The sequence below is a fragment of the Columba livia genome, chromosome 29, assembly GCF_036013475.1.
Source record: "Columba livia isolate bColLiv1 breed racing homer chromosome 29, bColLiv1.pat.W.v2, whole genome shotgun sequence".
In the NCBI taxonomy this organism is placed as follows: Eukaryota; Metazoa; Chordata; class Aves; order Columbiformes; family Columbidae; genus Columba; species Columba livia.
This window is the reverse complement of record NC_088630.1, coordinates 1,728,456-1,755,547: the sequence shown is the minus strand read 5'-3', so window position 1 is coordinate 1,755,547 and position 27,092 is coordinate 1,728,456. Positions and strand designations below refer to the sequence as shown.

General features: G+C 54.0%; 1 protein-coding gene across 1 annotated transcript; it reads right to left on the bottom strand.

The window, feature by feature from the left end:
- Window positions 1-2,211: 2,211 nt before the first annotated feature.
- LOC102090149 (twist-related protein 2) lies at window positions 2,212-13,157 on the bottom strand. Its single transcript, XM_005515419.3, has 2 exons — window positions 9,926-13,157; window positions 2,212-3,765 (listed from the first exon to the last, which is right to left on the bottom strand). The coding sequence occupies exon 1, from the start codon at window positions 10,415-10,417 to the stop codon at window positions 9,932-9,934; it is 486 nt and encodes a 161-aa protein (XP_005515476.1). The 5' UTR covers window positions 10,418-13,157; the 3' UTR covers window positions 2,212-3,765; window positions 9,926-9,931.
- Window positions 13,158-27,092: the final 13,935 nt, after the last annotated feature.

The following is a 27,092-nucleotide window of genomic DNA, read 5'->3' as shown; positions in this document are numbered from 1 at the left end:
GTGGCTCCCAGCGCCCAGCAGGACACAGGGACCAGGGAGGGCGTGGGATCCTTTGTGAGCGGGTGACACCATGGTACCCCCCGTGGCTTCACCCTCGCACCCAGGGCTGGGGCAGCCGCGCTTGTCCTGTGCTGCGGGGGGGACCCTGCAGGAGGGGGTGTCACACTGCGGTGGGACAGCCTGGGCAGGAAGGGGTTAAAAAGCTCCCCCACCCCCCAACCCTCTTTTCTTCTCCACAGCCTGGCGTTGGAGGGTTCTGTCCCCTTCCGTGGCTCTGTCCGTCCATCCCGTGGGTGTCCCCCACCCGGGGTGCGCTCTGGGGTGGTGGGACGGACCCATTACCAAGGGGCACTGGGGTGTTTCTGGTGTCCCCAAACCGGCGCCGGTCACCACCCCTTCCCCAGTGCCCACCCCTGCAGCCCCAGTACCCCCGCCCCCCCCATCCCTCTGCCTCAGTTTCCCTCCCCAACCCAGTCCCAACCTCAGCCCATTTCTCCCAGTGGGTTGGTGCCATTCAGGAGCTGTGCTGGCGCAAAGGAGCCCAAAGCTCCATGTTTGTGCCTCAGTTTCCCCCAGGAGGAAGCTCTGGGTGACCGTGGGAGCTGTTATTGCCTTAAATCAGGGGAAATACCCCCAAAAATACTTATTTCCTCACATCTTAACTTCTTCAGCATTTAACATTTTCAGGTTTCCTCTGGGCAAGATACCAAAGGAAAAAAAAAACCCAACATTGTGATTAATTAAGCTCATTAACTGAAGGGCTGGCCCATCCCAGCCTGGCTGGGAACTCCCTGATGAACGTCACCCAGTCTGGGCTGGTGGCCCCAATATCCCCACCCTGCACCCCCCATGTGGTGGGTCACCCAACCTGAGTCCCCAGGCAGCCCCTTGGCTCCCCTGTGTCACCCGCCCTGTGGCCAATGTCCCCAGCAGCTCCCAGGATGTGCCACTTGTGGCTTCAACCCCGGAGATGGAATCAAATGCTACGTTGGTGAGACGTGGGTGTTCATGACATAATTGGGTTTTGTTCTAGCAGAATGATGTGTTTGCTTGGAAGGGTCCCCCCCTCCCCAAGGGGTGACACCTCTTTGTCCACAGGTCCCCCACAAACACTCATTTCAGTGGAATCTGCCCAGTGGGGTGGCTGGAGGAGGTGATGGAGTCCCCATGGGTGCAGGGTTGGGTGGGGGTGTCGCTGCATGGGTGCTCCCCCCGCATCTGGGTTAGAGCACAAGTGTGATGGAGCGGCTGAGGAACCTGGGGGGTTCAGCTGGAGAACAGGAGCTGAGGGGAGACCTTCTGATCTCTGAACTGCCTGAAAGGAGCTTGGAGCATGGAGGGGGTTGGTCTGCGCTCCCAAGTGATAAAACAAGAGGAAACGGCCTCAAGTTGCGCCAGGGGAGGTTGAGGTTGGATGTGGGAACAATTTCTTCCCCAAAGGGCTGTGGGGCATTGAACAGGCTGCCCAGGGCAGTGCTGGAGTCACCATCCCTGGAGGGCTGGACAGACGGACATGAGGTTCTCAGGACAACCCAACCCCGGTTGGGTTAATAGTTGGACTCAATCTTGAAGGTCTTTTCCACCCAAAATGATTTTATGGAGGAAGGAACCTCACCAATCTCTGAAGAGCAGAACATCAGGCAGATTGTCCCACCATGATCATCTCCAGCTCCAGGAGCTCCCGCCACAGCCATCCATCCCCAAACGTCCCAACTGAGCACCCTCCATTTGGGAAATGAAGACCAGGACCCCCCAAATGGGCACTGGGACCCCAGATGTCACTTGCACATCCCAGCTGATGGTAAAGGTTGTTGGGGTGGCAGGAAAAGCCACGTGGCATCATGGCCGAGGGACACCCAGTGTCACCTTGGGGGCCTGGTCCTCGAGTACGGGGTTTACTGGGGTTTACTGCAAAACCCATGGAGGTTTGAAGGGCCAGAACGTCTCTATATCCATCCCTTCTTGCCCCAAACACCATTCCTCCAAAATTCACTGTGTCTGTGATAATAGTAACAATTATCATGACTGTGAGAATCAAAAAGCCCTTGGTTCAAATCATTGTTCCTCCCTCAGGGCTGACATTTCACTCATTTTTATATAAATCAATATAAATATATATATATATATATATATATATAAAGATTCAACCAAATGTTACTTAAAAATAATTTTTAAAAAATACTTTTAAAAAAACAGCGTTGGAAGCCTGACCCTAGAAAGAGGCATTTTCTCTTTATTTTTAAAGCACGTTTTATTTTTTTGAAAGAAATTTGTGTTTCTAAAGGAGGTTTAATTACTGATGCAGTTCACGAATCCCTCTGCAACCCCATTTTGAACAGAACCCTTATTTGGTTTAGCACATTCAGATCCTTTTACAGGCTGCGCTCAGCTCCCCAGAGCATGAAATCCACTCCTGGTATGTATAATAATCGAGGATTTTATAGGAAAAGGTAGCCTGAGCCTTGCTGCCACTTCTCGTTGGATTCTCCGGTGTCTAATTAAGCCTGAGCACTAATTGAAACTCGTCTGTTGAGTCACTTATAACACTTCTCTCCCACGTGGGTCGTTTTCGGTTGCGCGCTGTCGCAGCCTCGCTTACAGGGACGTTTCCCCCCGCTTTCTGTGCTATAATAAGCAAAAATACCTGACTCTCCACCCAATTTGAATAAAACCCTCGGAGCAGCGGTGCTGATGGCGGGTGCGGGGTGGACGCGTGGCAGCAGCATTTCCTTGGGAAACGAATGGATGGAATGCTGGAAAATTCCCCCTTGGCTTTATTGGGATTGTCCAGACACCCCGACATCCCTTCGTCATCCCCCAGCATCCCCCCAACTCCTTCTCACCCCCGAAAGAACCTGGATCCCCCTGGAATTACCCCAAAACCCCATTCTTGCGGGGCAGAGGGAAGGGCTCTGCGTAACGTCTCCAGCCTTATTTTCTAATCATTTCAAATTTCTTCCAACAGAGAGGCTGATTTTACAACGTGTCCATGCAGTACAAACGAGTGGGGGGTGTCGTGTGCCACAGGGTCATTGGGGGGTTCATCAGCCCCCCAAAAACAGCTCTGCTCCCCAGGCAGCAGCTCCGACATTCAGCATCATCGCGGTGTGGAGCTCCAGGGTTTGATAAAGCAAAACAGTGCCGGGATCTGTGCTCCATCCTCGGCCGGACCCACGGGTGCCGTGTCACCATGTCCCTGGGGGAGCTCTGGGAGGCAGCAGTGACCAGGGAGGGCTCAAGTTGTCCCCATCGTCCCAGCGGGACGTGTCCTGCCCGTCCTGGCTGCAGGCAGTGCAGGGATGCACAGAGGATTGAGCCCACCAAGATGGGGACGTTGGCCACTGAGATGGGGACATTGGCCACCGAGATGGGGACATCGGCTTCCCCGCAGGCTGGGGAAGGGGGTGGCTGATACCAGAGTAGATAACTCAACTATTTCTTACCTACAAGTCAAAAATAAATTACTCCTTAAAGCATTTCACAGGCAGCATCCAACCAAGCTGGTTCCGAGCAAAACCACCCGGGTCCTGGTTCAGGTCCTGGTTCAGGTCCTGGATTGGTTCCTGGTTCGGGTCCCTCTGCCCCAGTCCTGAGGTTTTGGGGGTCAGAGCAGCCCCAGGCGAGGGGACGGGAGGGGACAGATGGGGCTGGTTCTCTCCTGCTCGCCGGGGCGGCTGCTGCTGGTTTTCGGGTGCTGGAGGAGAGCGGGGTGGCCGGGCCGGGTGCCGCGGTGCTGCTGCGCGTTTCCGTTGAGGCGGAGGTGACCTGAAGGGACACAGAAGGGTCAGCCCGGTTGCCGAGTCACCCACGGTTTGGCTCATCCCAAAACTGTGCAAAATCCGGCGCTCAAGCGGGAAGCCAGCGGGGGCCGAGCCGCGTTTGGTTTCTGGCTCCTGAGCCTTCGTGCTTCGCATTCGCAGACTTCCCCGCAGCCACAGGGATTTGCTCACTGGAAAACATCCCCACACCTGAGCCCGGGACTGTAAGCATTCAAAAAATCACAGCTTTTTACCCAAATATGCTGTTCTAGGAGCAGAGCGAGCATGGAGAAGGGAAACAGCCGAACGACTCATCCCTTTTCCTCCCCGTGGGGAGGACGGCGTCACCCCGCCATGAACGGCTCCCGCTGCAGCCCGGGGGATGACAGGCTGTCCCCTGGACCGGTGACACTGGAGGGGACCCCGTGGTGCTGCCGGGCGCCTGCAGCCACCACCGGACACCAACACGGAGCCGGGAACATGGCCGGTGAACCAGAGGAGCAGCAGAAGCCAAGACACAGCCTGATCCCGACCTCGGGCAGGGAAACGTCTGCAAGGGCCGGGTGAGGTTGGAATCGGCTCCGGCAGCTCTTGAGGCACCGGGCATGGGGGGAGCGGAGCTTTGTGGGGCAATGGCTTCATCTTGCCATCCCTGGGCTTCCTCCCCACCACCCCCAGCTCTCTGTTTTTTTTCCACCCCCCCGCTTTGCCTCCTGCTGTTCCAGCCCTTCCTTGCGCAATCACAGAGAATTTAACTCTCCGGAGAGGAGCCTGGAGAGGAATAAATCACAAACCCTCTGGTAGTTCACCCCGGGTACGGCTGAGGTAACGCAGACGGGCCGGCAGGATGCCGGGGCTGGCAGATGGGGCAGAGAGAGCAAAAACCCCCAAAACCCGACACATCCCATCGCTGAACCTTCGGGACCATGGTCCGAAAGGTCTGTGATGGGTGTTGTGCACATCCCAGTGCTCAAGGGCACGACAGGCAGCCAAAAAGGCTGATGCCCGCCTTGCCCAGCACTGGGGTGCGAGAAACAGCCACGAGCATCTCAACCCAGCTCGTATAAAACTTAATAATCTCCCCTTGCCCCACGGCAGAGCCATGTCTCAAATCAACAAGGTTTAACACCAAATAATGCATTCACGGCATGATTTTGAAGGTTGCTGGGGCCTCCAGAGGAGACCAGCGCTGCTCTGAGTGTGCAGAGCTCGGGGACGGACGTTCACGGGGACCCGACCACGGAGCCGGGGGACACATTGGGGTGAGCCCTTCCTCCCCACACTGCATTAACACCCTCGTCTCCACGCACATACAGCCCTATAAAAGGAAATTAAAGCAAAGTCCATCTCGTTAACGCATCCCCTTCGTTCCCCCTCAGATCCCAGGTGCCTTCCCGCAATACTCCGCAATGAAATCTGGGCTTGTTTCGTTCCTCTGGGCTGAGCGAGGGCAGCTGAGACCCAGCGAGCCCGTCTCCTCGTGGGGATCGTAAACCGGCAGACATTTTAATGCTCCTGAAGGCTGGCTGTGTCATTTTATCTCTGTTTTAACTAATCCTGAGTAATACTGAGAGCCTGGCTTGCTGTGATATACAGGAGACTGGTCCCCCCAGCAGGGTCAGGGGTGAGTTCTTCTGTCTTTAATAGGAAAGTGGAAGTTTTTGCTAGAAAAAAGGTTTTTCAATGGTGAAATTAATGGCAGCCCCATCTCCTCTTTGACGTGTCCTTGTGCTGGATGCTCTCCTGCCAAGGGACGTGGAGAGGGATGGCGGGACAGCCCGCGGCTCTCCCAGCTCCAGGCTGGAACCGCGTAGAGCAGCTCAGGGACATCGCGGTGATGCCACCACTCAGGGGTCCCTTGGCAGCCCCGGCACCATGGGGGCTGGTCGCGGTGGGACCGAGCACCCCCAGCCCTGCCTGGTCACGGAATCGTTTTGGATGGAAAAGCCCCTCAAGCTCACAGAGTCCAACCGTCCCCCACCCCGGCACTGCCTCATGTCCTGAGAACCTCATGTCCGTCTGTCCAGCCCTCCAGGGATGGTGACTCCAGCACTGCCCTGGGCAGCCTGTTCAATGCCCCACAGCCCTTTGGGGAAGAAATTGTTCCCACATCCAACCTCAACCTCCCCTGGTGCAACTTGAGGCCGTTTCCTCTGCTCCTGGCGCTTGTTCCTGGGGAGCAGAGCCCGACCCCCCTGGCTCCAAGCTTCTTTCAGGTAGTTCAGAGATCAGAAGGTCTCCCCTCAGCTCCTGTTCTCCTGGAGCTGGTGAATGAGCTCAGCCCTGGGATTTTGGGGGCTGTCCCGCAACCCTCATCCAGGGCAGCTCCTCCTGCACTGGGGCACCAAAGCTGGAGCCTTAAAGGCCCCAAATATCTCCTCTCCTACCTGTCCACCTTGCAGAGGCTGCGGCAAATGCTACACCAGCTCTGTCCTTTTTGGAGAAGACTTTGGAGGAAACTTCTGGCCTCTAAACCTGCTCCATGCCGGAGCAAATCCCATCAGCATCCCACCGGAGCGCATGGATGGGAGCGGGGCTGGCACGTAGCATCACCCCTGAGCCCAATGGGAGGAAGAGAAATGGCCCAGGCACAAATTTCCCAGGATTGGGGCAACTCGTCATCATTCTGGGAGCTCAAACCAAAAGCAAAAGCCTTGCTGCCACCCAGCCTGGGGGCCCAGGGCCACCTTGGCCAGTTTAACCAGTGAATGGACCCACTTCTTGCGGCTTTTAAAGGACCGACCCGGGACAGGACTGTGCTTTCCTGCCAGGCTGCAAGGGGATCGCAGCTTTTTGAAGCGGATGATGCTTTATACACATATTTCTGAGCAGATCTGAATAGGGAAGGGAGCTCCCCCAAGCTCCTTTAGTACCCGGTGCTTTAATACGTTGCAGTGACACGTATTGATAAATAAAGGAAAATGAAACATCCACGCAACAAAGCAGCTCCAAGCAAGAGTCCCCAAAGGGAAGATTATCCAAGGTCTTTCAGGAGAGACAATTAAGTGAGGGCAACGCGAGAAAGATGATAAATCCAGGGAGACAAATGAAGGGCAAGGAAAATCACCCCTTACAACTCCACCAGGCTTTTCCCCCCAGCGCTTCCAGCTTCCAGCCTCATTTTCTCCTCCAGCAGGAAAAGAAACCATCTTAATGTGCTCAAGACTCTGCTGAAAAACCATGAGCTTGGGAGACTTCAAACGTTATTTCTCTCGCCTGAGGGCTCAGTCCCTCTTTCCCCGGATGATGTCTCCTGGTTAACAAGGGCATATCCACATCCAGCTATTCCAGCGCCCTTTGATATTTAATAGGCTGGGTTCCAGTGCAGACCAGTACGCCGGCGCTCGCAGCAGCCATTAGCTGCTTTACATTATAAAATTACAGTCCCACTGCAAGCGCTGGGTTAATACACTTACGGGAAAGAGAGACGCAGCCTTTCCAGCCCCAGCATCACTTCCCCCGTGGTTATTCCCACTTTTAGGCCTTTGCTTAGCAAATCCTCCTCCTGACGCTTCCCTGCCTAACTGGGAGTTGCTAATTGGTACCTGAATACCGCTGCGGGTTGACACAAAGCAGATCAATATCTATTCAGCTGGAGGATGCTGTGCCTCAAGGCAAGTACCGGAGCTGCTCGGGATGAATATTAACCAGCACACCGAGAGCATCGTGTTCACAGGACATGAGGGGTTTTAAAGAGAGGCTTTTTCATCTAGCAGAGAGGTCTTTAAGATCACTAAGGGTCTTTAACTCCTCTGTTTTATCACAGGAACATAATTCCTGCCAAGCACTCAGCTTAAATAAACAGGTCCACATGTCAATGGCTGGATGTGGAGCTGCACATCAGCCCACACATGCAACCGGGACCTGACACATGTGTGGGGGCGATGGGGAGGAGGCTCAGGAACCCTAAACCTTCTCCGTGGCAAAAATGGCTTTAGTGCGGCTTTAATGAAGTGCACAGCTCGTCAGCACAGCACAACGCTGGAGCTCTTCAAAACCGTCCACCCAAGAAACCCACGTTCCTGCCGGGCTGTTCTCACCTCCCCTGCAAACCCCAGAGCGGGGCAGAGCCGTGCTGAGCAGCCCCTGTCTTTTGGGAGAGGGCACGGAGCATCCTGTACCCCAAAAACCAGGATCACCCAACTGCAAACTGCAACACCCCCAGCACTGCAAAACTACGATGCCCAGAGGAGGGTGAGGGAGGTGATGGGGGACGCGGGCGCTTGCTCTGCCTTGGGGGCTCCGCATCCCGGCTGCTCCTGGAGGCTTCTTGGTCTCTCCAAGTGGCCAAACGTGTCCCTGTGTCTGTCCCCAAGGGGAAGGTGGCCCAGCAGCCCCAAGCCACAGCAAAAGGGCCATAATCCTGCTCCTAACTAGGACAGGCCTGCAGTTTTAAACCACCAGGTCTGCCCCAAATAATTGAGATCTATACACGGGTTTAGAAAACTGGCCGCTTTCCTGTAGGTTAGAAGAGATCTCAGCAAGGCTTGCAGGAAAATGAGAGGTTAAATGTGGCTTATACTTAAATGAGGCTTATACTTAAATGAAATCCCCCTGGGAGCTGGTTGGCACCGGCTGCACCTACATCTACAGAGCTGGCCTGAAATTCAGGGCAAAGCCCAAAGGCTTTGGGGTCAGTGGTGCTCGGAAAGGGGACACTGGCCACAGCAAATGGTCCCCCCGTGCCTAGGCATCACCTGGGCCATTTTGCAAAATATAGTACCATTTATTTTGTCTCAGAAAGGCACTTTCCTCCCTTTCCTTCTCCCTCTGGTCTTTCAGCATGTAAGACCAGGGTGGAGAGCAGATATTGTTTGTTTTTTCACACTCTGCTTTTCCCCAGAGTGGTTGTGATGAGGTGGGGACCGGTGGGGTCATGTTGGGCTGCACCATCACACCGGTCCCTGCCCAGGCTGGGGGTCAGCGTGGCTTAAATCAGGGTCTTGCACCCCCCAGCAGTTCTCATCACAGGGTCTAGGGTCCCTTGTGTTATAAATGATGCTGCACCCGGGTCCGCACATGGAATCGGGGCTGCAATAAGACTGCTCAGGAGGAGAAATGGGGCGCAAGGAGGGTGCTATGGGGCTGACTCCAACAGCTCATAGAAAACAACAAGAAAAAGGTCTTTCCACCACTAATGGTGCAAGAATAATCAGAGTGCCGTTGGTTTCTTCGGAGGAGCTAGGGGTCTCTCACACTGACACCGGAGCAGATACAAGGAAAGTCAGAAGCCCTGAACCTGTTTAGGGGACAATGAGGACCCTCAGGGGCTGGGCTGGCCTCCCATGAAGTGTTCCCAAAGTCCACAGCTTGGGAACATCCTCTAGACTTTTCTGCTCCTGCTCATGTGCTGCAGGAAATGTTAGGACGTAGCTGAGCCTTCTCTCCCTGTCCCAAATTTCTCCCAGCCCAATACGACCCAAACCACTGAAAACAGGATTGAACCCTCTCTCAGCAGCTTTGCTGGTGGTTAGAAGGATGCTCAGGTGGTGGCTGGGTAGTGCTGAGCACATCAAACACGGGGTGCACACAAACCTCGCTGCCCCAGCATCTTTGCTCAGTGTTTTATTCCCTGCAGCGTCGGAGGCCAACAGATCCAAAGGGATTACAGATCCCAACTCATCTGCAGTGCTTTAGGGGAGGAACAGGAGGAAACCGGGCAGGATGGGGGTCCTGGGCCACGCAACAGCTTTGGGGAACAGCTGCCGGTGTCACCGGGTGACAAGGACAAGGCTGGGCTCTTCGCACGGCGGGGAGCAGCAGCAGCCGCCCTGGTCTCGCTCGTGTGGTTTTGACACCTCGGTGACCCAAACACATTTAGGAGGGTGTCTGCTGATTTATGTCCCCTCTCAGCTTACCATGGGAGGATAAATCAGCTCTTTAAGCCCTGATTTTAAACCTTTCACTAGCCTGCCCTGGACCAGACCCCACTAAATGAGATCAGTCGCTTTAGGGCTCCATTTCTCAACCCCCTGCAATGTCCCACCAGCCCCAGCCAGGTTGGGAATCGCCACCTCCTCCAACCGCCATAGTCTGGGGTTCGTTAAAGCAAATCATTTGCATGTGGAGAATGAGGAGGGGGCGGCTGCTGTGCATTTCCCCCCGAGGAAAAAGCTGGGGAGATGCGTGGAGGATGCAGGAGCGAGGGAGGTGTCGGCGATACATACCCTGGCTCAGTGGGATGCGGACATGGACCAAGCCCCTTCCATCCTCCAGACGGAGAAGGCGTAGCTGAGCCTCTCATGGGCCAGGTAGTTGCAGCTGGTGATCTTGTGGTCCAGCTCATCGCTCTGCAGGACCTGGTACAAGAAGTCTATGTAGCGGGCGGCCAGCTTGAGGGTCTGGATCTTGCTCAGCTTGTCGGAGGGCAGCGTGGGGATGATCTTCCGCAGCTCGGCGAAGGCGTCGTTGAGCGACTGGGTCCGCTGGCGCTCCCGCACGTTGGCGATCACCCGCTGCGTGTGCATGTCCTCAAAGGACGGGGGGACGGGGCTGCGCTTGCTCCGCTTGCCCTGCGGCGAGGGGATGCCACACTCCTCGGCCGGCTTGTGCCCCTGGCCGCGCTTGCGGTGACATTTCTTGTGCAGCCGCTCGCCTTCCTCCTCGCTGGTGACCAGGCTGCCTTCCGGGGAATCCGGGCACATGTTTTCTTCTTTCATCTTCTTGTCACCTTGCGGGCGAAGGGCTCTGGGGTGTCACGAGATGCACCGGCCACAGTGCATCGGCGAGGTGGCCTGGGGAGCAGCTCAGGAGGTACAGCTTGGAGCATCCACCCTCCAGCCTCCCCAACCTCCCAAGCCTCGCCGAGCCCTCCAAGGAACTCGGTTGGCTTTTCCTTTGGGTTACGGAGAGGAGGGCGTTCGGATAACTTTGGGGAAGGGCTCTTGCTGATAGGGCAAGGAGCCCCGTGGGCGGACCAGGCGCAGACCAATGCAGCCGTGCAAGGTAACGCAAACATCAGTGGAGCTTATGGGTTCCAGATTTCCTCCCTCCTCCACCGACACCCCCAAGCCCTCCGGCACAGATTCCCCTGCCTGCTGCCCGGATGGCAGGGGATGTCGCCTATGCTAATGTAGCGCCCGCCATGCAGTTCAGGGAAGGCTTTTATGATTTACAGTCTTTTTTTTTTAATTTTATTTTTCTCTTTTAAGCCCAGTTGACCCCGCAAAACCAGCCAGAACTATTCGTTTGCCCAGTTTGCAATAGGAGGCTTTTATCTTTGAGAGATTCAAATGGAAATGTGGAGCAATGGATGTTTTAGTGAGCCATACGGGTATTCCCTGAGTCCAGAGGAAGAGGCAACAGCAATAGGCATCCATACTGCTCTTGAGCAATGGCATAATTCAAAATGAGCTTGAGTTTGTATCCCTCCATCCATCCATCCCTCCATCCATCCATCCCTCCATCCCTCCATTCATCCAACCCTCCACATTTCTGGCAGTCTACAATAGCCGTTACTATACAGATGGAAGCCAATACTCATCCGCCATCATATTCCTCTAAAAAAAATACGGCAGCTACTGCAGATCAAGAGGGACGAACAGGCCTGGACTCTTCCTGGTTGGATCCATGGCCAGTTCTAAGCCTGATTTCCCAGGAAATCCAGCACTACAAGCAGTATTGCTTCCTTACACCACTCCTGAGCTTGCCTACAAATAGAAAAAATAGACTTCAGAGTAATAAATCCAGGAATGCTGGGAGAGCTGCACCCTCTTCTAGCCAGGGTTGAAGGTCCAGATTCAGACTGCCATGCCATAAAATATTCTGCACAAGTCCATCATTATATTAGATAGTTTCCAACCTTAGTATGACACCAGTAGAATCAACACATGGAGCTGGAGTCGATTAGCGACCCATCATTTTCCCACATCCAGCCTCCTGCTCCCAAAAAAATCCTGCACCTTTGGGAACCCCTGTAGCCTTCTCATCTCCTGCCTGTGCCCTCTCTGCCCCTCCAAGGTGTTTCTTCTCCATCACCTCTTAGAATCATTTTGTTCGAAGAGACCCTCAAGCTCATCGAGTCCAACCATTCACCCAACACTAGCACTGTCCCATGTCCTGAGAACCTCATCTCCATCTGTCCAACCCTCCAGGGATGGTGACTCCACCACGGCCCTGGGCAGCTTGTTCCAATACCCCACAGCCCTTTGGGGAAGGAATTATTACCAAGATCCAACCTCAGCCTCCCCATCTTGACCTTGTCCAGGCTGCATCTGCTCATCACACTCTACTGGTCTTGCTCCATGCTCTTGGTCATCAGGAGCTCTCACGCTGAGTCTCTCTGGGGGGACATCGAAGTCCTGGCATGATGATCCTTGGTGATATTAGCATCCATCTCTTACTAAAATCTTGTTTTGTTGTTCTGTCTTATAATGAGAGCACAAAGGGGTATTATAGGAACAATGTAGTATAGAACAATATCAGTAATTCATCAAAATAATTAAAACAATATCAATAAAACATAAATTCTAGAGTTGACGCATGCCTGTCTCTGTGCAGATACTTTTAAAATTACCTCATTTTTATAACACATAGCAAGTTTCCATCTGTAATATATTTTACTATCAGAAATGCGTAAGGTACTAGAGTTCTCCGTCTCAGTATGACCAGAAGACTGCAGAAGAACGTCCTTCAAACAGCAATGACTTATTTTTCTTGGTCTTGCTGCATCTAACAAATTAATATTCTCATCTTGTCAGTATTATCTCCACCCTGAATAACCTCAGTCTTCTTTTGAATCTCTGTTTGAGAAGCTCTGACCCTCTCCCTACAGCCTGGAGGAGGATGGATGGATGGATGGATGGATGGATGGATGGATGGATGGATGGATGGATGGACGGATGGATGGAAGGATGGAAGGAAGGATGGGTGGATGGATGGATGATCAATGGCCTCTCTCCTCTTTGAGTGTGACTGAATAAGAACAAGCAATTTGGCCAACATTGCTCAAGAAAACTACACTTATTTCCAGTAGAAAAACCTCAATTCAAGCTCAGCTATGAGTTATTTTTCATAAACGCGCTCCATAGACCTGCCCGGCCTTGCTGACCCGTGTGTCCTGTTGTCCATCAGCGCTCACAGCAAAACCCTTCCCAACCCATTTGGCCCCTTAATTACAACCCCCCAGGCACTGATTTTCCCTCGAGAGGTGGTACAGGCACTTTTCTCTATTTTAAGGAAATGTGTGTTTTCACATTTTTCAGCTCATCTCTCTCAAACATCTTTCACACTGGGTGGGGACCCAAGTGAGTTGTCAACCTCAAAGATCCACCTCGGCCCCTGGCCTGGGGACACTTGAGCTACGCAGGACAACGATGGTCCCGCACCTCAAATCCTGGTGTTAAATTAAGCTGGATCTGGGGAACAATTTCTTCCCCAAAGGGCTGTCGGGCATTGAACAGGCTGCCCAGGGCAGTGCTGGAGTCACCATCCCTGGAGGGTTGGACAGACGGACATGAGGTTCTCAGGACATGGGGCAGTGCTGGGGTGGGGAACGGTTGGACTCAATGATCTTGAGGGGCTTTTCCAACCAAAATGATTCTCTGATTCTATGATTTTGGACACGACAAGGCTTTGTCTCAGCCCCATCCTCCCAAGGATCAACTTGCCAGAGCTGGCAGTAGCCACAGATGGGAACTAACAGCAAACTGATCTGTGAAAAACACCCAATATTGCTTAAATAAACAAAAAATGCTCAGAAACAGGTTGATATTCAGATGCAGGACGGAGCCTGGTGGCTTCGCCCCTTTTCCTCGCTGAAGCCGGCAGGACGTCGGCTCGACACGTTACTCACACGCGAGCGTTGTCAAGACAGCGACTAATATCAGATGTTTGTAATGCTGAAAGACAATAGATCACAGGAGCCTGGGAAAGCGAGAGAAAACAAAGGGCGAGGAAAAATATCCCCCAGAGAGGGCTGGATTTAGGCAAGACCCAGCATCCTCTGATCCCGCGCTTGGGGAGCAGCTCAGCCCTACCAAGGGCTGGGGAGCTGCCAATTAACACCAGCTGAGGCACGGGCTGGGGCCTGGGGGTTATTTTTATTTTATTTTTATTGTTTTCCTTTTTTTAAAAAAAAAAGAAAAGTTTAATTTAATTTCGCTGGTGAATGGTTTTGGCCAAAGGGAGTGAGGTTTGGTATTGTTGCTGATATCCTTGAGCAAAAGGAGAAACACAATGAGCTTTGATCTGCAGGAAGGATCAGCGAAGCAACCCTGATTGCTTTTTTTACCCAGATTTGGATGTTTTGTGGTGAGAGTATTTTTTTCCTTAAACATTTCAACTTGTTCTTTCAGTGAGTGTATTTTTTTTTGAAGAATATTAATATAAACTTCTCATGGAAAGGTCACGAGTCACCACACTGGTTTCAATAACTTTGCTTTTCCAGCTAGCTGGGGGTTTTATAGTCCTCGTTTTGACAGATCAGTGAAAAATTCAGACCTTAAATATGTGGAGAATAAAATAAAAGCCTAGTGAGAAGCCACCAGATGGAAGATTTGAATTCCCACCATATCCCTGCCCTTCTGCCCAACTTCTCTCCTTTCATCCATCTTTCTTGAACAGCTTATTTTTCAGTTTTCATAGGAAATTTCTCTCTTGCTGGGTTGTCCTCAGCAGATCTGAGCCTGGAAGATGGTTTGTAGGGCTCCTGAGGGGCCACTTGGCACTTTGGAAAGAAAGGAAAGGTGAAAGAAGGAAAGCAAGGGCACTACAAACCAAGCGTGGGAGGAGATCGAGGGAGGAGGAAGTCCATGGCCTGGAAAAACAGGGCTGAGGCACATCAGTAGCTTCAGAGAGACTGTGGGACCTCAAATGGAAGATCTTTCATGGGGTTGAGGTGGGAGCCAAGGTTTCTTTAGAAAGGGGTCCCCTCAAAGCCACGTCCTTTGGTGGGCTGGAAGCTCTTCTTGGTCAGCCTGAGCCTGTTTCTGAGCCTCACACCGCCTGGAGATGCTCTTCACCAGCCTTTGGTTCTGGATGTGTCCACCCCCTCTGCCACCTGTCCCTGCTCATAGCAGGGGTTGGGTTAGATGGCTTCTGAAGGTCCCTTCCAACCCAAACTATTCTATGATCTGCTTGGCCGTAAAACCAGCCAAGCCCTTTCAGTCTTCTCCACAACCAGGTCTCCAAAAACCCCTGGAGATCAACCCTCCACCCTGTGCTGTCCCCATGAAGGATCAGGCTTCCCCTTCGGGCCTAGGAGAGCTGAGCTTTGGCATGAACGGCTCCTCCTCTCCTTTTAGCACAACTCACTGGCTCACACAAATGTCAGACTGTTCATCTGTGACATCTTGGCCACTCTCCATCTGCCACAGGCCTTCAGGGATTGGCCATCAGAACAAGAGGTGGTTACTCTCTGCATGGTCTGAAGAACTGGTCCAGCCTCGTCCCACTCAGGACACCCCACAGGACCGTAGAGGAACCACTTCACATCTCAAATAGAAAACAATTATTATAGACATTTCCTTCTTATTCACAGGTCATGCCCCATCTTTGAGCTTTTCTGGGTTGGATCTAGAGCAGGAGGATCTGCCCTGCCCTTGTGGGACACACTGAGCAGGGTGGATGTGGCAGGAGGTCTCAGGGGGTTCACAAAGGCTGGAGAAGAGCCCAGTATGGAGCTGAACCTCCACCACCACAGTATAAGGATGGTAGGCAGGAGGTTTCTGCATCCTTGGGCTTGGGGGAGACATCGAACTCAGGATTTGTTGTGCGTGGCATAGAGCATCTGCTATGACAATGTAAAGAAGGGCGGCTGAGAAAGCCAGGTCCAACCCAAACAACCTCCATGGACCAAATGACTCGTCCTCAGCGGGTAGAGCGGGGCTGGCACAGGACGTGCATCATGCTCTGGGTGCAAATGCCATTTGGGAGCTGGGGAAGCTGAGGAAATGCCACCCCCAGCTCCACCCCAGGTTTACATGCTGGTGAAACGGGGGTGCACAGGGATAACACAGTCCATGTGTGAGCCCGGTGCTGCCGACTACGTCGCTTTGATGGCACAGGACCTGGTTACGCCTGCAAATAATTCTGGGTACAAAATCAGAGGCTGAGCCTCAATGAAGAGCTCCTTTTCTTTGTTAGGGAGGACAAAAATAATCTGTTTTATCCTGCGTGAAAAGAAAAAAAAAAAAAGAGGATAACGCTAATAAATTGAGAACATTAAAGGGAGCCAGGAATAGCCGCTGCCCCTGGAGGCTGGGGAAGCAGCTTTGGTTTCGCAGGTTTTTCTCGTTATTGCGGCGTTAGAGTGGAAACATGTGTGGTGCGAATAAAAATGTGAAGCATCCGCTGTAGCGTGCTGTTGCTGCAGCAACCGCGGGGAATATGGGCGAGGGGATCGTGCAGGGCTCTGGCTGTAAAAGGCAGCTCGAGCGCTGCGGGGTCCTTTGATCCCCGCGCCGGCAGCTCTGATTGATGGCCTCGCCGTTCATTTCCTTGTCAAAGTGACATAATGTTCCTGGAACTCGCTGAACTTTTTAAGAACTAAAAGATGTTCCCCAGCAAAACGCAACCCGAGCAGGGGGGCAGAAGGGACGGGGGTGGTGGATGGGGCTGGCCAGTGGTGTGACTGGGGAGACTGGGAGCGAGTCGTGGTGTTTTCTCCGTGGATTTGTCCCATCGCCGGAGTGGAGCCGTGGGATGGGGCAATGGGATGAGCTGCGGCACTGGGGCCGAGCGATGGAGGGATGTCCCACGTGCCGCCTGCACATGCCAACCACCACCCCACACTGACGACCAGCCTGTTCCAGTTAATTTTTACACGGGAAAGTTTTCTGAGTTTGGTTTTTTTTCCCCCTTTCTTCCCCATCTGTTTCCATCTGGCCATCAAAGGAGCAAAACGCCGTGTTCTGGGTCCCACTGCCAAGAGCCTCCCCACTCTCCCCACCAGCCGAATCGTTCCCACCAAGGCAACCCCCAGCCCAGCCCTGGTGCTCCGGGGGAGCCAAGCACCATGGGGTCCCACCCAGGCACCACAGCTCAGCCGAACCCTCCACAGCCCTGCTTAGGAAACCCAGCGCTGCCTGTGACTGTGACCTTGCTCTGCCCTTGAGTTTGCATCAGTCCCAGGCAACGCCAGAGTGGCTCAGCTCTCCCAGGATCTGCTTTCCTGCAAGAAAAGGTCATCACAAGCTGTTGCTCTTCCTAGAATCAGAGAATCATTTTGGTTGGGAAAGACCCTCAAGATTGAGTCCAACCGTTCCCCACCCCTGGCACCGACCCATGTCCTTGAGAACCCCATCTCCATCTGTTCAGCCCTCCAGGGATGGTGACTCCAGCACTGCCCTGGGCAGCCTGTTCAATGCCCCACAGCCCTTTGGGGAAGAAATTGTTCCCCAGATCCAACCTCAACCTCCCCTGGTGCAACTTGAGGCCATGGGTTAGTGCTGGTGTTGTGTTGAGGGTTTGACACGATGATCCTGAGGGTCTTTTCCAACCAAAATGTTTCCATGTTTCTGTGATTCTCCTGGCTTCAGCTGGAGGCACCGAGACTTGTGACTCAAGAGCAGGTTTGGGTGGTGAACTGTGATGCCCCAGATTTGCTCCACGCACTTGAGGCCAAGGAAACAAGACATGCTGTGGGCACCTTGCAGGTGAGGGCTTGACCAAGAGCTCTGCATCTCACCCCAGTGCTTCCCAGTACCCAGCTGAACCTGGGCCAGCACCATTAACCCAAGGATGAGAGGCCAGTGACTCACTGTCAGATGGAACACGGACTCTGAGGGCTGTGGCTGGGTCAGCAGCATCTCCCCATCACCTCGTGCATCAGCTGAGCTGCTCCTGCCATGAGTCACTTCCAGCCGGGAGATCCCGCAGCCTCCAGTCCAGTCTGGAAGGGAAACCAAAGGCTCATCTTCTGCTCCTATGGAGCTTTATGGCTTAATCCTTTCTGAATGTGTAAATGCCACCTGAGTCCCCTGCTCCAGGTCTGCTTCACCCCACAAAGGCAGCAAAGCCCCATCTTGCAGCTGTGAACGCCACAAAAGCAGTTTCCAAAATGTGGGAGCTCACAAGAGGAAATTCAGTCATTCTTCTTTTGGAGGCTGCACCCCTGGGCTCTGTGACAGCCCATTCCTGCCTTTTCCTGATCCTTAGGATGGTTCATCTGTGGCTCACCCTGTGCTCATGCCTCTGTTTCAGGCTCTCTTGGATCCAGCTTCATAGAATCACAGAATCACAGAAGGGTTTGGGTTGAAGGGACCTTCAAATGTCACCTTACCCACCCCTGCCATGAGCAGGGACATCTTCAGCAGCTCAGGTTGCTCAGAGCCCCGTCCAGCCTGGCCTGGGATGTCTCCAGGGATGGTTCATCCACCACCTCTCTGGGCACGTCTCATTGATTCTGGGAGTTCGAGAGCCCCTCACTCCCTGTTTGCTGGGTGCCAGGAGGGTGGCAGCAAAGAAAGGCCGTGTCACTGCCGGATGAGCTCCTGGGAGATCAGGACAGGCCTGGCTTTAATCAGGTCTAGAGGTGTGGGAGATAGAATCATAGAATTACAGAATCATTTTGGTTGGAAAAGCCCCTCAAGATCATTGAGTCCAACCTTGGTACTACTCCATGTCCTGAGAACCTCATGTCCGTCTGTCCAACCCTCCAGGGATGGTGACTCCAGCACTGCCCTGGGCAGCCTGTTCAATGCCCCACAGCCCTTTGGGGAAGAAATTGTTCCCCAAATCCAACCTCAACCTCCCCTGGTGCAATGTAGGTCTCAATGGAGCAGGAAGCACTGGGAGGCTTGTTGTGTAGGTGCTGGACTTCGCCTTGATGCTGAGGGACGTGTTGTGTCCCACAGGTCTCATCCCCCAGTTATTTCTCCTACTCCTATACAATTATTTCCCTCTGCAGAGAACTGGAGAAGATCCAGCAACTCGAAGCCATCCCGACCTCCATCTGTCCCATGCAGAGAGCCACGCGATCCTCCAGCATCAGCTCAACTATTTGTGGGAAAGCAAAGCTCAAAACTGCCATTAGCAACAAGACAAACATTTATGGCAGGTTTTGTTTCACCTGTGAGCAAAACAGCCTCTGGAAAAATCTGTGCAAGAAGGTGTTAGAAGAGCAGAGGTTGAATTTGCCCCAGGGGGTTCCTGTCCAAGAGCATCTTCCCCAGATGGGAGGAGACATTTCACTTGGTCTTACTCCTAAGCAGCAACCAAACTATCTTGGTCCCTTGTGCTCCTGCTCACAGTAAATCAGCCAGAGATTCAGGTTCAGGAATTGGGAAGGAGCAAAAATGGGTAAAAAAATGTGTGTTTTTCTTCCTGGGGGCAAGCAGAGCCAGGGAAGAAAAAAGGGACACACACATTCAATACACAACCATTTAAGAACAGTTTTCCTCTAAATGTCGCAAAGCCCACCAGCCGGACAAGGCCACAAAAGCCCAGATCAGACAGACGGATGACACCGATGATGCACATCCCAAAGAACGCCGAGTTGTTTTCATGTGAGCAACTCTGTAAGCGCTCAAAGCTGACTCAGTTCTCTGCATCTCCTCCCTTGGAGCCACGGGCCAAAGCGGAGCCGTGCCAGGCCAAGGGATGGAGGAAAAAGGGGTCTCGGGAAAGCCAACACGTTGGGTCTTCATCACGCGGCTCTGCATGCGAGTCCACACTCATGGAAACCACCAGCGTCTTGGAGCGAGTTAGTGGCTGAACTTCAGAGCCCGGTGGCTTCCCACAGGTCCCAGCTGGGCCATGCTTGGCAGAGCAGAGTTAAGAGCAACATCTTAGGACAGACTTGGGTGGGATGGGAGAGGACAAAATGGGCCCTCTCCCACCCATAGCCTCTTAGACCCATTAGCATCACCCTCCATCACCACCACCCTGTGTCCTGGTTGGTTACCATGGAAGGCCAAAAAGAGGGTGAAGGACTTTGGAGAAGCGGGATTGAGCGATGCTGGAGCAGAGGGTGGTCAGACCTGCGACCCTGCCCCACATCAGTGACACTTTGCTGCTGGTGAGAACCAAACTCCATCTCTGCAACCCCTATAAACCACCTCTGCCCTCCCCACAGCACACTTGTGGGCAGGAAGCAGATTGACCAAACCAAAGACCCTCCAAAAGCCTGGTGAAGCAGGAGGTGGCATTTCCGCCTCCAAGAGCTCCAAAACCTTTAAGCTACCTGAGAAAGAGACTCTGCCGAAGTTCAAAGCCACCAGGAGACCCATGGGACAATGTGTCCCGCTGCTCTAGCTCATGGACATCCTCAGTCCCCTGCTCTTCATGACCATCCGGGGTGAGGACAGTTTGCAGGAGCCCCTCCGGTTGCCCCATTTGGGCATCTCCCGATGGGAAGGACACTTTTCTCCCATGCTGCTTTCCACCCTCCGCTCCCAGCCCCAGCAGCACATGTGGGAGGACCCTGCAAACCTTCAAAGCCCCGTCTCGGGGGGAGACGAAAGGGCCGGTTAAACTCCTGGCTGGAGATGAAAGGAAACTCTCCCCTCTGCGCCTGGAACGAGTTGCTGGTGCTTTGGAGCTGGGTTTGAGGCCCACTTCCTGAGCGCCATGGCAGGAGCTTTACCTTGCAGAGGGACTTTGCTAAGTAGCCACATCACCAGGATGTGCCGGTCACCCACAGCACGTCATGTCCCCGTCCCTGAGCACACCACGAGGACATCAGATCCTCCAGCAGCTCAGGATGGTGCTCACATCCTCTGTATCACCATGGGGATGGCTCCGGGTGCAGCTCAGCAGGACCCCACTGTCCCTCGGAGGTGACAAAGCCACGAGTGAGGATGTTCTGTCCAGCCGGGACTGGCAGCGGGATGGGATGAGCAGAAAGGGGAGATTTTGGGTCCTGCACCAAGCGCAGATACACAGCCCAGGGCTGAGCGGCTGGCTGGGCGGATGCGAGCGACAGATTTTACTCATTTGGTCAAAGGAAATTCTATTCCGATTAAAACCCGTTTGATCTCGATGGAGAAGGAGGGGGCAGGGTGGGGGTAGGATTGGGTTTCTCTCCAATTGTTGGGCTTTGTTGGGCTAATGTATCAGCTAAAAGCTTCCAAGTCAGATTTAAAGGAGGGAAAGGCGAGGGCATGAGCTGCAAAATCTGGAGATGACTTCAAGGGGTTTATTAAAAAAGGGGATGTGCTGCACAGCAGGAGGAGGACGGGATCAAACCGCTTGTCCAGGAACACATGTACAGATGGGCTGCAGTGCCCTGGTACCCGAAAACACCCCGGGATTGTCCCCTCTCCCCCCACTCTGTGCCTGGGATGGGGTGACCTAGCGTCAAACCTGAGCTGGTCTGAGCCCGGGATGGAGACACAGTCAACATCAAACGGGTTGGTGAGGGTGTATGAACCCGCGTGGCTGCCCAAGAGATAAAGGCTGGGAAGGTGTTGGGTAAATGTTTGGAGAAATACCGGTAGAGTTGTAGAAACACAGGCAGCCCCAAATGCACAGTCCTGGGCAGAGGAGCCCAAGGTAGCAGAAGAATCAGGGATGTTACTGAGCTGATTTGAGCATCGAGAAGCAGAAAGGACTGGCCACCAAGTCCCTCCCGACTGTGTCTATGTCAAGCGGTTCCTACATGGACACATCGCGCTTCATCCACTTCCAAATCAGTCATGAGTTCAATTCAGAGATTTCAGCTGTGGTAAAAGGTTGAGTCATATACAACTGCAGCTGAGATGACTTGGAGGGGTCGACCCGTGCATCCCTCTGTCCCCAGGACGGGTCAGTCGCGCCTCTGCCACATCTCCAAAACCAGGCAGATAACTGGATTAAAACGGCAGAGAAGCAGCTCACCTTGGGCTCACTCAATAATTGTCTTTGATCAGAAGTTGCCTTCTGAACGCGGGCTGTGCAGGAGATCTCCTGCCTGGACTTCATTAACACACTTGACAAATTGCTCTGTAGGTACCTGTAGGTAACGAGAAAAGGGGTTTTAACTGGGGAAGGAATGGGCGAAAGGGGAAAGCTGTCATGGAGCCATTCTCACTGGCTTGGGGTCACCCAGGGCCTGGTTGGGGACAGACTTTCTTACCATTTGCATTTGCCTGAAAACCAGGAGGAAGCCAAAAGCGATTTGCAAGTGACGCAGATTCACTGGAACGCAAAGGAGAGGAGGATCCGAGCATCTGAGCGCAAGACCTGGATGTGCCAAAAGATCAGAGCAGACAAGGGAGAATTCTTTAAGGGCTGATTTTCAGCTCTGGAGCCCTCAGCTTCGGGACCTCGCCACCAACCCACAGGATTTTTAATAGAATTATTCCCAGAATGATTTCTCCCCCACAAGGCCTTTAGACCACCGAACCGTGTGGAGGAGCCGCGGGCCAAGAGCCACGTCCTGGCACTGGATCCATGGGACGGTTCCAGCCGCACCAAGTAAACAGGATCTGGTGGGACATCTCAGGGACGGGCACCCGTTTCATTGCTCGCCGCTTTGTTTGCCATTGTGTTTGACTCCACAACGATTATTCCAGCTCATTCGTGGCTTTTTTAGCCCATTCTTCATTTCTTTCCTCTTTCATTCCTGCTTTAGGAGGAAGACGAGCAATGATTCTTCCACGAGGAGCTGCTGCTCAGCTCCAAGCCCAGGGGAGGAGCAGAGTCCTCGAGGCAGCTCTGAACTCAGAGGAACCTCCACAGAGGTGCCAGGACCATCAATAACCTCTTTGCAAAGCTGAGGTTTGGCTCCTTTTGGCTGCACATCGTTGCGCTCCATAAATATTATCTCAAAGGCTCTTCCCAGATACTCCACTTCGACCCGGCAATTTTCAGCCTCCTCGTTAAATATTGGAACCATATTGAACCGTTTTACTTGCTTGGTCGTTCTCCAAACTGAAAGATGTCCTAAAAATAACTATTCCCAGTTGTGTGTGTGATGTTCAACCTCCTCCCCCCCAGCCCATGGCTGCCTCCCAGCTCTGGCTTTGCTGAGTTTAGCCCAACACTCAATCAGCTCAGCTGGGGACTTTTAATCCCAATGCTAATTTTTACCAACCGCCAGCTCTGCCTGCTGGCTCGTGAGGAGCACCAGGCAGGATCCTTAATTCCCTTGGGAAAAGCATCAGCCTGGCAGGACATGGGTGATGCCCAGGAGGACCTGGCCTGGGATCACGTCCAGCACCCATCCCGCTTGAGATGTGGCATCTGGGAGCAACGGGACACCTCTGGGTGATCCAGCAAAGAGGTCTCAGGCAGGGGCTCCTCCTTGCCGTGGTTGTCCCGTCCTCTCCATCCCACCCAGACCCAGACTCAGGAATGGAGCTGGATAGTTGTCCTTTCTGTGAGGAAGGTGCCAGACCAAAGACTTGCAAAAGATCCTTTTCTGGCCTTATTTTATTGTTTTAACCTACACTGGCCATGCCACACACCATCCCCGCCTGCCTCATCCAAGGCCAACCCACCTCACCACATCCACTGTGACCTTCTACCATCCCATCCAGCACTGTCCCATAGAACCACAGGATCATTTTGGTTGGAAAAGCCCCTCAAGCTCGAGTCCAAGCATTAATCCACCCCGGCACTGCCCCATGTCCCTGAGAACCTCACCTCTGTCTGTTCAGCCCTCCAGGGATGCTGTTCCATGCTGACCCATCCCTGCCGCCTCTGCAGCCACCTCATCCAGCACTACCCAACCCCTCCTTGGTGTCCAAACCCACCCAACGCTTGCTGCACCTCACCCCACCAGCGCTCGATGGCATCCAGCTCCAAGCGCAATGTTGCGTGCAAGGGCTGCAGTGATTAAAATGGTATTTGGGGGATTTTCTGTTTTTACAAGCAACAGCCAGTAAACAAAGAGCAAATATGTGCTGAGTCGGCTCCCTCCTCACGGGGCGGGCGGCACTGCTGCAAGGAACTGCAGCGAACGGGGCATGCGGGTGGGTCTGCAGGGCTGGGCTGCTCTGCTGAGCGGTGACACCGCACCGCTCAGGACCCCAACCCGCAGAACTTGCAAAATCACAGAATCATTTGGGTTGGAAAAGCCCCTCAAGAACATCGAGTCCAACCATAACCCACCCCAAGCACTGCCCCATGTCCTGAGAACCTCATGTCCGTCTGTCCAACCCTCCAGGGCTAGTGACTCCAGCACTGCCCTGGGCAGCCTGTTCAATGCCCCACAGCCCTTTGGGGAAGAAATTGTTCCCCAGATCCAACCTCAACCTCCCCTGGCGCAACCTGAGGCCGTTTCCTCTTGTTTTATCACTTGGGAGCACAGACCAACCCCCTCCATGCTCCAAGCTCCTTTCGGGCAGTTCAGAGATCAGAAGGTCTCCCCTCAGCTCCTGTTCTCCAGCTGAACACCCAGGTCCCTCAGCCGCTCCCATCACACTTGTGCTCCAGCCCCTCACCAGCTCCGTTCCCTTCTCTCCACTCTCTCCAGCACCTCAAGCTCTTTCTTGGCGTGAGGGGCCCAAAACTGCCCCCAGGATTGGCGGTTTGGCCTCCCCAGGAGGACAAAGCTTCTCCTCCCTGAGGAAGTTTCCAGCCGCTGCTCTAAGCCTGGCAGGGCAGCAGCCCAACCCGAATTACCTCCTCATTCCTCCAATGCTCTTGTATCCCGGCAGAGGTTTCACATGGATCTAAAAGCCTGAGCAGCCCCCGCCGGTCAGACTTGAGTCCATCATTGTGTCACGAGATCCCTTCTCTACCTGCAGGCTCCCAAAGTCTTAGTGATCCCAACCCCACTCTCAGGTTAGGCCAGGCTTTACCATCCAACAGGACCTTTTTCATGCAACTGCCCGGTTTCCACTTAGTTGGAGGAGCAGCAGGTTTCACATCACCCGGCAGCAAAAGGAATTATTCAAAGCAGCATCTGCTGGGTCTGACACATGGGTTGGGGTGCGCAGAGGAGCTTTGGTATGGGAAGGAGCCTGCTGCGAAGCACAGCTCTACCTGCAGCCCAGTCCCAGCACACGTGCTGGTCTCCAACACCATCCTGGGATCAGGGTCTCGGCCCCTCCCAGAGGGTCTGTTACTTGCCCGTATCGGTGGCCCTGATCCCACCTTCCTGCCTGAGCAGCTCTTGAAGATATTCAAAGCAAGACGAACAAAAACAACAGATTTTTTGCATTTTGGCAATCTGCTTTCAAGATGTGGGGAGGACGGAAGCGGCGTTTCAAAGGCTTCGAGCGCTGCAGCCCTGCCAGACGCAGAGGCCTCGGCAGATGAGACTCGCCAGAGCTGCTGGACGTGGCTCTTCGGAGGTGGGTTTGGGTGCGGGAGGATGCTCGGCGCCCGCTGGTCAGGGTGATGTCGTCCTCGGCGTGTTGGGGCCATAAATCTTGGCTGTGTGTCCTCCAAGCGGGCGCTGGGGCTGTGCTTAGGGGTGGCCAAAAGCCCTAAGAGATGGGGCAGTGCCTGGAGCTCCATCCAGCCAGACAAAGGGATCTTCAACCACCCATGAGGTGGCCACGGATGGTCCTGATAAAGGCTGGGCTGACAGAGACCAGCCGTGTGGGCAGAAGGCTCAAAGGTCCCTGTTCCCCTGGGGATGGCCACCCACCCAGCTTGACGGGGCCATGTTGGGTCATGTTCCAATGCCCAACAGCCCTTTGGGGAAAAAATTGTTCCCCAGATCCAACCTCAACCTCCCCTGGCGCAACTTGGGGCCGTTTCCTCTCGTCCTAGATCCCACCTGCACTCCTGAGCATCCCATGGCAGGAAAGCCAGCAAGAGGCTCTGCAGAACTACGCTGTGTGGCCTCCACACAGCCCCCAGCCCAGGGGACACCCCCAGATTGTGGTGACATGGTGCTGGACCTGCTGCAGCTCCAAGTTCAGCCCTTGGATCTGACACAGGAGACGGGACTAGTGGGAGAAATCCCCTGGTGTCCAATCGGGGAGGGGCTCACGTGGGGTCCCTGGGTGCACGTGCCACCATGCTGTCAGCCTTGTCACCTCCCCATAGATGGCAGAGACTCGGTGGCTCCTCAGCAGAACAAAACCAGCTGGGATTTCAGCACAAATCAGCTGGGAGTGGTGCCAGGAGCAGCTCCCAGAGCCGTCTGCGAGACCCCGGCGAGGGAAGGGGAGCCCCAAAATGTCCTGTGGTCATTGCTCATTGTCCCTCCAGACCGTCCTGTCACCCTGGGCCGGGGCACAGGTGTGAAACACAGATTTCTGCAGATCCCAGGCTGCAGGAAAAGGGACAGTGGGGTCACCAGGGTGGGAGCTGGTGGTCCCCAAAGGGGTGCAGCCCCAAAAACCCCTCAGCTGGACAAACATCCCAGTGACGTGGGTGTCACAGGGATGAAGATCTTGCTCCTGGGGGTGGCCCCAGCTCCCCCCTGCCCAAGCCATGGCTGGGCCACTGCTGCCCTCCGCTGGCTACTGCCCACCCTGCACCCATGGGTGCTCTGGGCCTCGTCCCATCGCTTGTTCCTTGGGAGCAGAGCCCGACCCCCCCTGGCTCCAACCTTTCAGGCAGTTGCAGAGAGCAAGAAGGTCTCTCCTCAGCTCCTGTTCTCCAGGCTGAAGTCTCTGTGCACCGAGAGCTGGAGAGGATTTGGGAATCTCACCTACAGGTGCCAGGACTTACACTTGTGTGAATCCAGGAGAGGTTGACAGTGCTGGGTCCCTCCACACAGGATGGGTCCTTCCCTTTTTCCAAGGAACAAGCGCCAGGAGCAGAGGAAACGGCCTCAAGTTGCACCAGGGGAGGTTGAGGTTGGATCTGGGGAACAATTTCTTCCCCAAAGGGCTGTGGGGCATTGAACAGGCTGCCCAGGGCAGTGCTGGAGTCACCATCCCTGGAGGGCTGGACAGACGGACATGAGGTTCTCAGGACATGGGGCAGGGACAGGGGTGGGGAATGGCTGGACTCTATGATCTTGAGGGGCTTTTCCACCCAAAATGATTCTGTGACTCTATGCAGGACGGGTCCCTCCACCAGCACCACCGGCTGTGCAGATGCCCCCAGTACAGGACCCCATGCTCGGAGATTGCGACAGCAAATGCACCATCCCCACCAATCTGAGCCTGGACAGATACCACCAGCACCAAACAGGCTCTCACCACAGCCAGCGACCACTAGAATCCCCCGAAAAAATCATTCTTCACAAGCTCCAGCATCCCATTGTCTCCACCCTTCGGGAAATCGATGGGTTAGTTCCAACTCCTCCTCCAGATGGACAGAGCCTGGCTGAAACGTGGCTGATCCACCCGGATGAGACCAGCGAGCGCCTGCGCTGTCTCTTCAGGCTGCGGACACGGCAAGAGAAATCGGAGGAAAATAAACCAAAGAGCTGCCTCGGGTGGCTGGATCGTCACCAGGTTAATTAACACACAGTTACAGCACGTTCTGAGAAGGACGGTGAGAAGGATAAAAGAGACCGGGACTGTGTCATTCTAACAGCAAAAATAACAGCTGAGAGTCCCA

Coding starts and splice junctions, on each gene's coding strand:
- LOC102090149 (XM_005515419.3), bottom strand. CDS start 10,417: ATGAAAGAAGAAAACATGTGCCCGGATTCCCCGGAAGGCAGCCTGGTC.